The sequence below is a fragment of the Alternaria arborescens genome, assembly GCF_004154835.1.
Source record: "Alternaria arborescens strain FERA 675 chromosome Unknown contig_96, whole genome shotgun sequence".
NCBI lineage: Eukaryota > Fungi > Ascomycota > Dothideomycetes > Pleosporales > Pleosporaceae > Alternaria > Alternaria arborescens.
Genome location: NW_021167951.1, coordinates 1 through 15,132, shown reverse-complemented (window position 1 = coordinate 15,132; position 15,132 = coordinate 1). Strand labels below are relative to the sequence as shown.

At 52.3% G+C, this 15,132-nt stretch overlaps 7 protein-coding genes across 7 annotated transcripts; 4 read left to right on the top strand and 3 right to left on the bottom strand.

Moving 5' to 3' along the window:
- Positions 1-820: 820 nt before the first annotated feature.
- AA0111_g12677 (hypothetical protein) lies at positions 821-5,555 on the bottom strand (the record flags this gene model as incomplete). Its single annotated transcript, XM_028646686.1, has 2 exons — positions 821-5,305; positions 5,352-5,555. The coding sequence occupies 2 exons, from the start codon at positions 5,553-5,555 to the stop codon at positions 821-823; spliced, it is 4,689 nt and encodes a 1,562-aa protein (XP_028499715.1).
- Positions 5,556-6,034: 479 nt separating this feature from the next.
- On the top strand, positions 6,035-6,976 carry AA0111_g12676 (hypothetical protein; the record flags this gene model as incomplete). Its single annotated transcript, XM_028646685.1, has 1 exon — positions 6,035-6,976. The coding sequence occupies one exon, from the start codon at positions 6,035-6,037 to the stop codon at positions 6,974-6,976; it is 942 nt and encodes a 313-aa protein (XP_028499716.1).
- Positions 6,977-7,065: 89 nt separating this feature from the next.
- On the bottom strand, positions 7,066-7,656 carry AA0111_g12675 (hypothetical protein; the record flags this gene model as incomplete). The annotated part of the gene is made up of 2 exons (XM_028646684.1): positions 7,066-7,323; positions 7,399-7,656. 2 exons carry the CDS (start codon positions 7,654-7,656, stop codon positions 7,066-7,068), a joined length of 516 nt encoding a protein of 171 aa, XP_028499717.1.
- A 575-nt stretch (positions 7,657-8,231) lies between these two features.
- On the bottom strand, positions 8,232-8,801 carry AA0111_g12674 (hypothetical protein; the record flags this gene model as incomplete). Its single annotated transcript, XM_028646683.1, has 1 exon — positions 8,232-8,801. One exon carries the CDS (start codon positions 8,799-8,801, stop codon positions 8,232-8,234), a length of 570 nt encoding a protein of 189 aa, XP_028499718.1.
- A 900-nt stretch (positions 8,802-9,701) lies between these two features.
- AA0111_g12673 (hypothetical protein) lies at positions 9,702-10,508 on the top strand (the record flags this gene model as incomplete). The annotated part of the gene is made up of 2 exons (XM_028646682.1): positions 9,702-9,964; positions 10,016-10,508. The coding sequence occupies 2 exons, from the start codon at positions 9,702-9,704 to the stop codon at positions 10,506-10,508; spliced, it is 756 nt and encodes a 251-aa protein (XP_028499719.1).
- Positions 10,509-12,569: 2,061 nt separating this feature from the next.
- AA0111_g12672 (hypothetical protein) lies at positions 12,570-13,397 on the top strand (the record flags this gene model as incomplete). Its single annotated transcript, XM_028646681.1, has 1 exon — positions 12,570-13,397. The coding sequence occupies one exon, from the start codon at positions 12,570-12,572 to the stop codon at positions 13,395-13,397; it is 828 nt and encodes a 275-aa protein (XP_028499721.1).
- Positions 13,398-13,709: 312 nt separating this feature from the next.
- AA0111_g12671 (hypothetical protein) lies at positions 13,710-14,711 on the top strand (the record flags this gene model as incomplete). Its single annotated transcript, XM_028646680.1, has 1 exon — positions 13,710-14,711. One exon carries the CDS (start codon positions 13,710-13,712, stop codon positions 14,709-14,711), a length of 1,002 nt encoding a protein of 333 aa, XP_028499720.1.
- Positions 14,712-15,132: the final 421 nt, after the last annotated feature.

Genomic DNA, 15,132 nt, shown 5'->3' with positions numbered 1-15,132 from the left:
AGTGTGGAGTTACCGTCGCTGCCGGTATTACGGTGTAGCACAACAACACTGCGTCGGTCGGTGTGTTGCTCACCGTTCATTCTGCGAGGCTGTAGCTGTGGACTGTGACCTAGAACAGGGCTGTCCCGATAAGGAAAGATAAGCGTACTGTTCATGTCGCCCGAGCACAGAGCCAAAGTCGACGTAGATATGTAATTAGTGCCGTCGCAGCAAAGTCGTGAAAGATATTGATGTTGCGGTCAGCACTACCTGGATACCTGACCTAGCGCACACAGGTAGGTCGATGATCGCTAAGAGGCTGGTGCGGAGATATGAAGACAGCAACATCTAACAGCGTCTTCCCTTGCTTGCGCAGCGGCGGCGACAACGTATGAGTAGGCAGCCTTATAACAAGCATCGCAATGAAGCTCGAGCACATTGTGATGGTACTGAGTGTCGTAACGCATCCACGCTATGCTTGTGCTGGGGTACATAAGAAGGTAGTGAGGACGACAGTTATGGACGGAAGCCTGCCAAGGCTCGTCACATGACATTTGAAGTGCTAACGTCGTGGTGACTAGCCTTTGCGCGAGCGGTAGCGACATCTGATTCACCGCCCAAGACAGTGTAGGGTTGTCTTTGGATCATCTAGAGGAAGTCTAATCTATATAGCAACGGTCATTGCGGTGTGCTTCAAATAACAATTGGATTGTAAAATAGCCTGGGTTTTGTTTCGCTGGAGCTCGTCTCGCTCACCGCCCGTCATTGAAGTCTCGAGTATGCGTAATACAAGGAAACATGCATTACCATCAACACATCTACATTCTACTCTAGCATCGTGTCAACAAAGCGGACACTTCAAGCCTACCCTCCCCATCATCTTCCCCACCTCTGCATTACCCCCCTCCGCACTCTGCTCCTGCCCAACAGCACTACCCGCTCTCTCCAAACACCCACGATGCCACAAATGCCTGCAAGCAAAGAGGACCAAGCTCTCTTCCTTCTCCTCTCCCTCTCCCTCCTCCAGAACATCCGCTTGACTAGGCCTTTTCCCCTTCGCCTTGCCGCTCGCCTCCCCATCGCGCCCAGCACTACCGCCACTTTCCAGCCTTGCCTTCATCCTAGTCTCTTCGCGCTTCTCCCAGGCCTCCCACACGCTTCCTCCCGCTCCCGGCCCCCAACACCTTTTTTTGCAGCCCTCACACACCTGTCCTCTGGGTCTCCAACCCTGTTTCCTCAGCTCGGTTATCTCAGCAACGTGTTCAAAAGACTCTTTGTCTAAGAATCTGTTTGCGAGGCTTAGGATTGTTTCTTCGAAGGTGTACGCGGCGAAGATCTCAGATAGAACAGAACGTAGGTCGGAGAGCGAGGGCGAGTAGGTGTGTGAGGCGCGGGTTAGGAAACAGCGGAGGATGCGAAGGAAGGAGGGGTTCGATTGTGGTTGATTAAACAATGGGCGCGTAGCTCGCGTCTGGGTGCTTGTGCGAGCTCGATTGGTTGTTCGAGTGGGTGGTATGGTTGTTGATGTAAGGAGGGCAGAGAAGGTTTGTTGGATGGTCGAGCGGAGGGATGATACGATGCGGGCGGTGTCGACGGTGTCGGCTTGATCCATGTTCGTTGACGCGATGGAGGCGTCGTGGCTTGCGATGGCACTTGATGTATCTCTGATGAGGCGTACGGTTGTATCGACCAACTCGAGCCATAGTAGCTCGTCTGGTGCTAAATCTGCTTCCCGGACTTCGCCGTACGCAGACTTCCGCCTGTCAATGGCTGACTCCAGCCCATGCTCAGCTGACCGCGTTTGTCCCTGGCATAACCAAATGCCGACTTTGATGTACTTCTGGATGTCTTCCAAGAGGTCGTGGACTGCTTCTTCGGTGTTGGCAACATCAGGTGTTTCTGCTGCGGCGCCGATGAGGCCTGTCAATGCAGTCTCGAGCGTGCCTAGGTGCCTCACCAGTCGATCCATGGCACCTTGGACGAGGCCGTCACGAGCCATCAGTATCACGGCGCCGTCGACGACACCGCTCTTCTCCAGCGCCGGTAGTACGGGATCCAATTTCAGATCACTAGACTTTAACGAGCTGACAAAGTCTGCGACATGCGCACTATTGTAGGTGCACATGAGCTGAACATAGCGTTCGATAAACCCGGAAGGAAGATTGTCGTCGACAAGTGTCTTCGTATTTGCTCTGTCTTGATCTGGTTCAATCAGAGCCTCCAGATAGCGGTATTGGGCATCAGGTTCGGCCTCGATGGCGACCAGAACCGGCTTCAGCAGGTCTGGCGCATATTGTTTCAGTGTGGTCGCAGTCTGTGATGCGTCCACGGCTGCTAGAGCGGTAGCCCGATCAACAATGACTGTCTTTACCTCGTTGACTTGCTTCTTGACTAGACCTTTGCTAGGCCGCAGAATGTCAGCGATACATCCAAAGACCGCTTCCTCGTCCTCGTCATCAATAAGGTATGTTTCGAGCAGTTTAGCGTATCGATGTGCACCGCGATAGACAGACTTCAGTACGCGATGGAAGCCTGCATTCTGGAACAGTGGTACAAGGCTTTGAGGGTTGGGCGGATGATAGATGGAAAGCAGATACTCTACTGAGAGCTGGCAGTCCTCTTTGATGGTGTCAGTAGGATATTTGCAGAGGCCGACAAGGATTTGGTGAAGCGAGGTTCCTGGAAGCATAATGTGTTGCGGATACTTGGGCAAATTTCGCGCGACAAACATGTAGAAGTAGATGATGTCTTCCGGGTCAAAGTTGTCCGTGTTCATGATGCCAAAGAGGTAGTTGATGATGGACTGGCGCGTTGGCGTGAGAGCGGAACCACGCTGCGTCCCATTTGGCTGGGCTCCGTTGGGCGAATCTTGTTCGCCATTCAAGAAGCTGTCTTCGAAAGCCTCGTTCAGCATACTCATGAAACTCGAAGCATCAAAGTCCAGTATGAGCTGCAGGTACGGGAATGGTGGCTCCGCACTGCCATCGGTCCGTGTGAGAATGATCTCGTCCGAGCCTGGTGGCCATTGCAGGTTCTTGCCAGAGAACAGGAATCGATACATGTCCTTCTTCGCACTGTAGGCTTGGTCGTCATCCATGAATGTGCCTCCAGGATACACACGACCCGTGAAAGTATATGCGAGATACGGGAAGATCTTCTTCGCGGCAGTAAGGTAAATATTTTCATCCTCATCCACATCGAAGTCCACCAATTTGATGAGTTCTAGAATGTTTGTGAGTGGCGTAATGTAGTCTCCAATGGCTCTTGTCCACACATAGATCAGCGCATCGTACAACACGTATTGCTGACAAAGTGTGGTGACTTGATTCAGATCCATAGTACCTGTGTCGAGCCTGCAAATCATCTCTTCAAGCTGCGTGGAGCGGTTGTGCGATGCATAAAAGGTTATGAGGTCTTTCAGGACGTTTGGTGGTACTGATGAGATCTCATCATCTTGGATATATGGCTCAAGTGTCTCGAAGAAGGCCTTCTCGGCTGACGCTTCTTCATACGCATCGTAGACTTCTTCAAATAGGAAGTCATACTCCTCCATACAGATGAGGCCAGTGAAGACCACTTCGGCAAGTTCCTTCGATCGTCGCTCATATGTATCGCTGTCAATGCCATCTTGGCGAGAAAAGGAGTACTTGAGCGACGCTGTTATCATCTCGAGCAGCTTCGGCTGGACTAGGGCATGTCGAGTTTTGTCGTCTTCAGGCAGCCCGACTGTAAGCTTATCCGCGTCGCCAACGTAGTACGAAGTCGCGAGGCCAATAGCAGCTATATAGTCGCCATCTTCCATCAACGCCAACAGACGATCAGCCCAGTTTGAAAGAGTACCGATCGAGCAGTCGTTGAAGCCAAGAAGGAAAAGCCGACCCTTGTAAGCTCGAAAGCTCATGTAGAAGGCATCTGATACAACTCCATGCAGTGACGGGTCTTCTTCGTCAAGATGTTCAATAGCGGGCTTGAGTTGTCGCGAAAACAGATCAGAGTGGTATATGTGTTTCTGCAGCAAGTCGAAAGAGTCTGTCACGCGCAATGTATTGTCTTCCAAGATCATGAGTCGCTGGCTGATGGTCAGTACGCTAAGAACTGATCTGCTAAGCCACTGAACTGCAACAATAGCCTCTTCGGCCTTCCAACGACTTCGGGGTCGGAAGTGGAGCTCTGTCGGCTTTTCTCTTTCCGATGGAGGCGGTAGAATTTGATCGACCTCTAGTATGGTAAGTACATTCGACCAGCAATATACGAGCTTGGTCTTGGAGACTGCATTTCCAGGACCGGTGGCAGTTTTCAGCTTGACAGCAGGGAACCAGGCTAGGCATCCACTCAATGCGCTGTGTGCTTCCACGTCCTTTGGCCGAGGTGCCTTGTGTTGTGTCTGCGCAACTGGGGTAGTCGACACTATCACGAGCAAGTAGGGCGTCAGAAGCGCGGTCAAACCCATACTATCGGTGGGCTGTTCCACATTTCCTAGTGGGAGCGGAGCGAAAGCCAGCACAGAACTGGGTTTTCGCGGCTTTTCTAGTGACTTTGCAGAAGTTGGGTATCTGCCCAGGATCCTCGTAGTCTTGACCGTGCGTGCGATAGCCCCTAGGCCACGCGTTGCAAGATGGGAGAATGCCATGCCTGCATCATCGGCCGAGACGAGCGCTGTATGCCTGGTGCCGAGGAAGCCCAGATGAAGGATGGCGACACCAGACACATGGCCATCCGACTTGTGATCCTCTAGGTTGGCCCTTTCGAGGGGCGGAATGTGAAGGAATGGCTTGGCTGGTTTCGCCAACTCCCAAGTGAAGATGTGACCTGTTGCATGCCCTCCAGCGATAGTCGAATGATCAGCGGCAATGGCTAGCGATGTGATAGAGCCGCATTCCACGGCCTTGGTGCCCGGTCCAATGATGGATTTGAGGACCTGCTGATAGTCGAAGATGAGGATGAAACCTTTCGACGTGCCTATTGCCAGCGATACCGTGACATTCAGACACGTTGGCCGGCCGAAGTTGCGCTTGCCGATCTCGGAGAAGACCTGGGTAGTTATCTTCTTCAGCTTGGTCCATCGCACGACCTCCCATGGGGCCTGGGGGGTTTCGGACCCATCATCTGACAGTTGGTGGAAGGCGGCATTACTCGACACGGAAGATTGCCGCGAATGCGGCGAAAGGAACGCGGGTGACTGACCACGAGCCGGGGACGACAATGGCGAGGGCGACAGGCGTGAGGAGAAGCGACGCTCAAAGGGCTGTAATGAAGTCGGACGGTGGGCGCGGAGCGAGTTGTGCGATACTGGGACGCTGCTGGTTGGTGAGGATATGCCGGAACCCTGTCTTGGTCAGAGGACTTCCATGTCGTTCCAGAAGACAACATACTTGCACCGAAGGCGTATCGTCTGGTATATCCGTCGACGCAGGGCTTTCCTCGACTGTCAGTCTGGGCCGTACAGACAGCTCCGAAGCCAATTCTTGCGCCTCTTCGTGTGTATTCCTGCTCCGTGTCCGGACAAAGGTCAAGCTCTCGGGGCCATTGTCTAGCGACTGAGCGTCGTCATTGTCCCCCAAGTCAGAAGCGCCCATGGCGCCTTTACCCATGTCTATCTCATCTCCATGGTCGTTGTGAGCGCTGGAGTGGCTCTCTCCCGAATCTGAGCTCATCTGCCTCGTTCTGCGCAAAGCATTGCTTCAGGCGCACATCAACTCTTTCCGTGGTATAGCTTCGTGATTCGCAGGCGTTGACCGTAGGCGACGCGGGGGTCTCGGTCGTGGTTCGTGACACTGGGTGATGTGGCCTACGGGGAAGGAGGATGAGAAAGCGGTATAGCGGCGAGAGCGGCAACCGAGCGTGTATGCCACGGATACAGACGTCAGTCGAGGTTGTGAATGTCGCCCACGAGGGTTGGCAAGGATGGCGCGTCGGTGGAGCTCGAGGCGCAGTTCGCAGATCGCCGCTGCTGCCGCAACGTTGGGTGAAGGTCCAAGCTCCTGCCGAACGTCACTTCCACGCGACAGCCAAACGCGCCGCGTACAGCCCAACAACCTCGAATCCACAGCCCACAATGCCTTCAATAGGACCCGCAATGCCTCCGCACCCGTCGAAGCGCAGTCGCGATGACGACGACCATCGACCATCAAGCCCAGAATCCACAGACAAGCGCAGACGAGTTATCGGCCCAGCACCTCCGCCTTCCGCATCCTCACCACCGCGTACATCGGGGCCCTCGCTGCCACCACGTGGGCCATCGCCATCACCATCACGGTCCAGCAGCGCAGACAGCGACGTCGGTCCCGCGCCTCCGCCAGCTCCAAAGCGCGTGGTAGGGCCCGCACCACCACCAGCGCCTCTCGACGAACTACCACCCAATCCTGCAGACAGCGACTCAGATTCGGACAGCAGCGATGACGACTTTGGTCCCGCCCCACCTCCAGCTGGGGGCATGTCCTCAGGCTTTGACAACCACATGGCGACGTCCGCATTTGATAGCGAGCCACAATTCACAGACGCTCCGAAGAAGGCACAACGAGACGAGTGGATGACACTACCACCCACACAAGACGACCTCGCCGCGCGGATGGACCCAACCAAAATGCGCGCGCGCAAATTCAACTCCGGAAAGGGCGCAGGCAACACAGGCGGCATGAGCAGCGCATGGACCGAGACACCGGAGCAGAAGCTCAAGCGACTGCAAGACGAGGCCTTGGGCATTGCCGCACCTACAAACGCTGCGCCTGCGACATCCGAGTCGAAGCGCACTAAGGAAGAGGAGAGGAGGGCGCGCAAGATGCGCGAAAAGATCGAGGCGACTCGAGGCAAGAGTCTAGTTGAGCAGCATCAGGACAAGGGTACGGGTAAAGAGAAGGAAGACGATCCGAGCAAGCGCGCGTTTGATTACGAGAAGGACATGGCTGTGAGCGGGAACCTGAATCATAAGCAGAAGAGGGAGATGCTCAGCAAGTCGAAAGGTTTTGGCGATCGCTTCTCAAGCGGAAGCTTCTTGTAGTTGCAATATATGCTACGTAACGCACGGAGCTTCGAATGGGCGCACAGAAGCAGCATGTTGGTTTCAGAGACGTCGGTCTGTTCTGACACTCATGATTTCAGGATTTTGTGTTCCGCAGACTCCTCGTCAAGCAGCTTCGCAGTAGCATCATGATACTTGTCGATTCCACTTGGCCTCGACATGGCCACCCAAAGGTCCTCTGGCACCTCCACACCCTTCTCGAGCTCGCAGGTCAGATTCCTCGTGAACAACGTCAATCCACATCCGGCTTCCCTGAACGTATACGTGATCCAACAGTAGCCCTCCACGCCGCCTGACCCATCAACATTTTCGGCAATCTTGTTCACCTACCGTGAGAAGAGTAAGCGTATTGAGCCCAGCGCGTTGGTTGGTCATGTTCCACACTCATGACTTGTACTTACCTGCCGAAACGCGAACTTGCGGCCACGGTCTGCAATCTCCAACACCCACTTTGCATGATATGTGTTTTCCGCCAAGGCCACCTTTTCCGTCCAGACATCGCCCACCTTGAGTGGGAGATCGAGTTTCTTGGCATCGGATGGAAGGCCAGCGCTGCCTTTGTATGTGCGGCCCCAGTTCACCGGGTTGCCTACGAAGTCGTAAATCACGTCTGGTGGGTAGTTGAAGATGGTCTCCGAGGTCACGCTCATGACACCCATGGTATCGACTTGTGGGAGTAGTAGACGTAGGAGTTGGGGTAGTATTGGAGGGAAGTGCGGATCAAAGGTATCGATATCGTGGTGGTGAGGAAGACACGAAGCAATACAATACCGAAACGAGGTCGATGCTTGGCATCTCCCGAGCGGTGCCAAAGCTTACCTTTCGTAGTAAGACATCGTCGTCGTCGCGGATGTAGCAAGTACTGGTCTTCGGAAGCCTGCCGTCCTTCCGAGGTACACTACCATAGTGCGCGCGGGGTAGAAGCACTAAAACGACGAGCGAAGAGGCAGCAGCATATAATGAATACGAAAACAAGTCTTCTACATCCTTTCGCACAACCATGACCGTTTGGATATGTCTCATCAGACCCGGCCCCACTATGATGACGTCGTTGTAGACGCCATGGTAGTTGTCTCGTCACTGGTGTTGTGAGCGAACGATAGAAAGAAAAGAATAATATTATGGTATAGAACAGAGGGCACTAGAGTTACATGCATAGCAGGTATACATATAGTATAGCATGTGAAGAGCGAAGTATACCGTCTCACAAATACAAATAGAGCGGCGAGTAACGCTAACACGGCTGCTTATCCGGATTCAATGTCTCATCGACAATGTGGTCTCCTACGTATCGCTCATAAATACACCACTCGCCTCCCCTTTTCTCCAGTCGATCCATGATTGTCGAGCACTGCCAGATACGCGGCAGCCCCTCCGATGTCACGAGCACCTTTGCGACACGAGGTCCACGAGGGGCGCTGACTTCCTTCGGCCAGGCGTAGCGAACCAACTGGTTTTGATAGCGCACAATCACGCCGCCGGTCTCTCCGTCGCGATCAACGATATGATTTGTTGGATAGCGCTTCACACCCGGGATCATAACGCTGTATTTGTCCCGAAACAGGGCCCTTATTTCCTCTTCTCCGCGAACGCTTATGCCAGGGAAGTGTACCTTGGCGTTGGGACTGAATGCGTTTGTCATTTGCTCTTGGTCGTTGCTTTCAAAGTGGAAATTGACTCGGTTGATGAAGTTGATGGCTGAGATCCATTCATCGGCTGTCACAGTGCTTCCCGTAGTCGAAATAGGTAGAACCGCGCCATCTTGATCGAGCAATGACCTTTTTGGTGATCTGAGTAGATTCATTCCGCGGATGTCCCAAGGGGAGGGTATGGATGGATGTATCGATTGTTGTGAGACTAGGAATGTTGCGCTTTTTAAATGCCTGCCTTGCCAGATAACACGACCATTACCAACATTTCGATGACCTACCACTATCATGACACGCTCTTGTCTGCCAAGTTGATCACCATGTGTTAGAACCTCCATAGTACGGTTTGTAAGAAGTTCCTCATGCCATAGCACTACACCGTGGTGTAACTCGGACGAAATACTGGTCCGGTCTTGGTAGATAGCTAATTCAAGACAATTACTCGCAATGTACTGCGGAAGGGCTTAGTTTGCTGCAGCCTATGGCATTATTCAACCTTGTGTTGTAGTTTCGTAGATTGGTTATCGCTATTGTAAGGCTTGGCAAGATGCCATAAATTCGCAAGTGCGTTACAAGATTTAGTCTTATTTTTCTCGGGCCGACTATCGTGAAGCTAAGTCATCTCATTTGCTCGTCCGTCATTCATAATCATACTGACTAATGCGACTAATTCATAATGTCGATGTAGGACTGTAGTTCTGAGGCAGAAGCACAATGGATGCGTGTACAAGTATCGTGTGATCGTTTGGCTATGACTAGACCGCATCTCTCATCCACTGCGTCTCGTTCTGAAAATCTTAGTTACTTTTCAATTCGTCACATCCAAAGATACAGGCCTATTGATAGTCATCTTTCACCCAATATATCTACATACAAGAAAGTCTTGCTCATCGGGGTAGGTGAAACCGCATTTCTTACAAATCCCCTGCCAAAAGGCTATACATGAACAACCTACCAGGTCGTGAATTGCTAATGAATGAGGAACACAGGCAGGTGGTGACCTCGGCGTCGAACTTCTAGACGAGTCCCTCAACTCAACATACGAACTAAGTGTCATGAGCCGGAAAGATTCCAGCGCGACATTTCCAGCTGGCGTCAGAAACGTATTCAAAGTCGACTACGCGGACCTAGAGGCCATCGAGAGCGCCATGAAGGACCAGGACGTGGTCATTAGCAACGTGGGCCTATCTGGCGCACCACACCAGCAGGTTTTCGTCGATGCAGCTCTCGCAACCAGTGTCAAGATATTATTCCCTGCCGAATACGGCACCGATACCCAGGATTTCAAAACCAACGAGATCAATCTTTACAGCACGCAGTACAAAGCCGCTCTGGTGTGATACTTGCAGTCCAAGGAGGAAGAAAGCAGCCTGATCTGGACGGCACTTATCACTGGTGGGTTTACCGAATGGGGTCTGAGACACGGCTTCTTTGGATTCGACTTCAAGACCAGGACCGCAACGCTTATCGACGACGGCACAACCATGTGCTCTCTCAGCCGGATGCGGACAATTGCCAAAGCCATCCGCGGATGCATCGAAAACTTTGAAGAGACGAAGAACCAATACGTCTTCATCGCGTCTTTCCACATGACTCAGCGCGATATGCTCGCGGCTATCGAGAAGCTTGATGGCCAGAAATGGACAGTCGAACATACCACGTCTCAGGACTTACAAATTAGAGGCCATACGCGGTGCATCAAGGGTAATTCGATGGGCATTGCGGATCTGAGTATGGCAACTGCGCTCGGGAAATGGGGTCTTGTAGATTGGAGGAACAAGGATTTTTCCAACGAGAAGTTGGGATTACCAAAAAATAGTTTTGAAGATGCAGTCGATTCTGTCATGGAAGAGTCTCGATAGCGGTCAGGTATAATTTTTAGTAATCTAGCTTGTTAGTGCTTGTCAACGCGAACAATCCAGCATTAGTTTACATGTACGAACTTGTGCGAACTTGTACGAACCACAGCTACATGACCTCGTATCACGAGGTAATCATGGCTTCTTAGGACATCAGTGGCAACAGACCGTCAAATATGGACTAACTACTGGTCGGTAATCCAATAAAGCAGGGTTTCCTGGCCAAAGGAGTCGTATCCTCCTGAACTTGACCCATAAACGCCACCACCGCCCTCGATGTTCGCAGTCAGATTCTGGGTAACGAAATCGCGATACGTCCTGGTACAGGATTCATTCATGCCATGAACATCGTTGCATGGCGTACATATCCTCTCAACGTGAATACATTCAACAAGGAGGTCCTGGACGAGTTTCCCGTCAGCTGCATCGATGAAAATGCAACCTTTATACCACGGCTGATGTTTGCCATGATGTAAGATATCGACTTTGCTTATTTGGATGTTGTAAAACGGTTCGGGCTACTGAGGATTTCCGTGAGTGCCTATCTTTGCAGTATGCGCAACGTCTGGTAGCAGTGTACGATTACGAATAATGGTATCCTTCGTACCGTCAGAGTATTCTGAGCAATGGCCATAGATAGTGATGCCGTCGTCGAATCTGCGCCGAAGGAAGTTTTGATGATACCATTGTGGCAGTAGAAAGCTACACGCCGTCACCTTTGCCATAGCTGGAGGACAAGCGGTACCGATTGATAGAGACATTTTCACCTTTGATCACGGGGAGACCGAAGCCAGATGAGCTGGGGCGCGTCAATCGTTCCACTAGAATGTGACTCGATCGCTCAATGAAAATAGCTTCACGGTCGAGTTTCCTTGATCTCCCAGATGCAGAAGTCGCGTGTGCGCCTCCAGGTCAAGAACAATATCACAGCCCTCGGATGCTGAAGTTCTTCACGTTTATGAAGACATATTGCGCAATAAAGAACGCGCGGCTTGCTAAACATATCGTTGTATCTGATGGAATGATCAGCTGCCCATCAACAACGTTTATCTAAGCAGAACGGTTGTTGATACCAGGTCCGGAGTATCATACTCCCGTACTCTCACAGTGAAGCTCATGTCGCACGACCAACTCATGTGACGCATCGTCAATGTCGTTCCTATCGAACAAACAGCTTGTTTACGTCGCGCTTGCATCTGACATAAGAAATACCTCTTCCTCCGTTTGCACGTCCGTACGTGGTAGTCAGTCCCGCTGCATTCTCAACAGCGCTGTAGAGCTGGTTGGGCTGGTTCGTGATCACGAGCTCTCTTAGATTGCTGCGGTCCTGCAGAAGCCTTAGCTGCTTCCCGCGCTGCAGCAGTCCTATACCCCATAGTGTCACCTTGCCAATTCCGCTTGTGCTTTTGCGATTTTCGCTTGGGTATCGCTGCGGACTTGTTCTACGAGCTCGTGGATCTGCGCGGCTTAGAGCGCGTTTCGATGCAGCATCAGTCCACCACCCGTCATGAGCTGAGAGAAGCCAGCCAATGCTGTAACAGGCGAACGAGTAAAGAAATCATGTACAATTCTTGACAGAGATCCACACCCATGAGTATTGCTTGAAGTCTTAGACTGCCACGGTGTTCTTAGGAGGAGGGGTTCTGGCGGGGCACGCAGCCGCACTTCAAGGCGATCCAACACAGCCTGCGCGTGGATGAGAACTAGGTCTGCTGCTCCAAAGACCATTCAAAGATTCTGCTCTGTAACCACGGCGAACAGCGCGTCCTTGAAGGTGGGAAGGAAGCCTTCCTTGCTGATGTGGCAGACGTTTCGGCGTGCAAAGTTCCTGACGCGCTGGGAGTACTTGCTTCGTAACGACGCGGTACATCTTTTTCCTTGTACCGCGCCGAGATGTGGACGCATTCGTAGCGAGATTGTATGGCTTACTCCCCTGGGCGGCAGGGTCCGTTGGTGTTGGCGGGTAACAACCTTGTAAGACCCCATTTAACCGTCAACATAAATTATCAACCCTTCCCACGCTCCAACGTGTTCAATTAGTTTCCTTCTCCACTTTACCCTACCATGGCCTTTGATCAAGCCGAGTTTATCACACTGTTGACGAACTACTACGAGTTTTGCAATCGAGTATTCTGGGATAATTCGGTCGTCGCGGAAGCGCCCAGCAATGGCTGGCCATCGATCACACAATTCACCATGGCCAATCTGCACAAGACTGATGCAGTCATCGACTTGCTTCGCCGTATGCCCTTTGTAGACTTTGTTGAGTCAGACAAAGCCTATGGCAAGCACGTCATCATGGTGAACACACGGATCCAGGATTACCGCAGCGAAGAGATACAGAAGCGGATCCGCGATGGAGATCTCGAATACTACGTGGAGCCCATATGCGATCCCTTACCGTCGTCATGCATCTCCTTCGGCAACAGCAACGGGCGTAACGGCTACAATCTCGTCATCAACACGGCCGATGGCTACATCTACTGGGGGGATCCTAACGGTCAGCACGACGAGCCAGCACCAGAGCTCAACGCTGTGGTGCAAGAGCACTACGCTGGCAACGAAGCCGAGCGTTGGCGGGAGGGTTTCAATGTTTATCACCCACGCGAATTCTTTGCGCTCTGCAAACAGCGGTTCCACGAGCTTCGCTGGATCGGCCTCCAAACAGATGTCGTTGAGGCGGTACCAATGGACTGTGACTTTGATGACGCGGACGAAGAGTTCAAGGGGCTTGTGCGTAAGATGAGAAGAGCTGGGTGGCCGGGAGATGGGGAAGGACGGAACTGGGACCGAGAGGCATTTCGAGCGGCGCTTGGGGTGTATAGCGATGAAGAGGACGAAGATGCTGTGCGAGAGGCGGCAGAAGCGCTGGACGACACTCACGTTCACTAAGTGATGGTTGTTGATATAGAGAGTTCGAAGGATCTCGCAAGACAAAGATTTAGGCTCCAGGCAGTATCACTAACGTGAGATTAGCGTTACTCTTAAAGCAAGAAATATAAAATTGCCGGCAAATCTATACCACTTAGCTTACCTATTTACCTAAGCTAAGCTGTTTATGCTGCGCTTATGACACGAGATTGGTTCGATGCTCTAGCGCACCTGATTCTAGGCTGCAGCCTTGGACACGCGCCTTTCAGCGACTACAAAAGCGAACCGCATCCGCTTCCCCATCGAGTCTGTACCCACAACACGAGATTCACCATGAGCAACCACGACACTCGCCTATCCAGAAGCCTAGGCGCCATTCTGGGTGTCCATGCTGGCGACTCTCTCGGCGCAACCCTCGAGTTTGAATATCATTCCACCATCAAGCAAAAGTACCCAGATGGTCTGCAGGAGATTGTCGGAGGTGGCTCCTTCTCCTGGCCTCCCGGACATGCAACCGATGACACGGATTTGACGCGAGCCGTCTTGTTGGCGTACTCGGATCGCCGAAAAAATTGCGAAACAAGAGCTGGGCGAGAAGGGACCGAGTTCGACGTGGTCAAGGCTGCAGCCGACTACAGCCTCGCATGGCTGACTGGCGATTGGCCTGACAGAGAGCCAGGAAGCATGCCGGTTGACATTGGATGCGCGACTCAAACTGGGCTGTCAAACTACGACAGCACGGGAGATGCAACAAGGAGCGGTGCTGGCCCCGGAAGCGCCGGCAATGGAAGCCTGATGCGCTGTATACCCACCGCGCTCTTCTCCGATATCAAGGAAGTGAGAGTGCGGGAGAGCATGGCCATCAGTGCCATTACCCATAACGATACCCGCTGCACCGTCTCGTGCGCTGCCTACAACGAGATAGTCGCAGCGATGATTCAAGGCAAGAAGGTGAGAGAGGCCGTGGAACAAGGCAGATTGGTCACCCAAGAGCAGGGCCAGACACATGTCGAGGCTGCCATATCCCGGGGCGAGACGCTCGATCTGGCAAAACTTGCAGACCGGGGACCAAAGAGCGCGGGGTCAGACATAACGACGGGATACGTGCTCAACGGGCTAACGCTGGCTGTTGCTGCATTGTTGGACCCGAGGTCTTTCAAGGACGTGTTGGTCGATGTTGTAAGGCTGGGTGGGGACGCGGATACGAATGGTGCGATTGCTGGAGGGGCTTTGGGGGCGAGAGATGGCAAGGGGAAGATTCCGGAAAGCTGGCTAGAGACATTGCAGTTTGGCGACGAGTTTGAGGAGAAAACGAAATGGCTGTTGTCGGAGTAAGGCAGTTTAAGAGAGAGAGCATAGGAACAATGACTTAGATAGCTATCTAGGTTCCACCCGAATTAATAGCCTTGATCTATGTGCAAGCTACTAACGCTTTGTGCTGTAAGCATGTAAGCGTGTGCACGTCTTTAGTAGTTGTCTTTGTAAGTGTCTTGTTTAAGGTACGCTAGAGCACGCGCTTAGCAATCTTCTTAGTAGCCTTAGTAGTAACGTCCTTAGCATAGCAAGAAGCTGCATTGCTAGAATCTCTAATCTTAATTATACTTTTTTAATCTTACTTTTTATTTCTTACTGTAAGAGGCTACGCTAGTGAGTCGTACGACAGACGCTAGGAAGGGAGGAACCTTTCTCTGTACACTCTTAGCGCAAGTAGCGTACGAACGCTTTGCGCTATAAGAAGAGAAAAGTACTACTACTT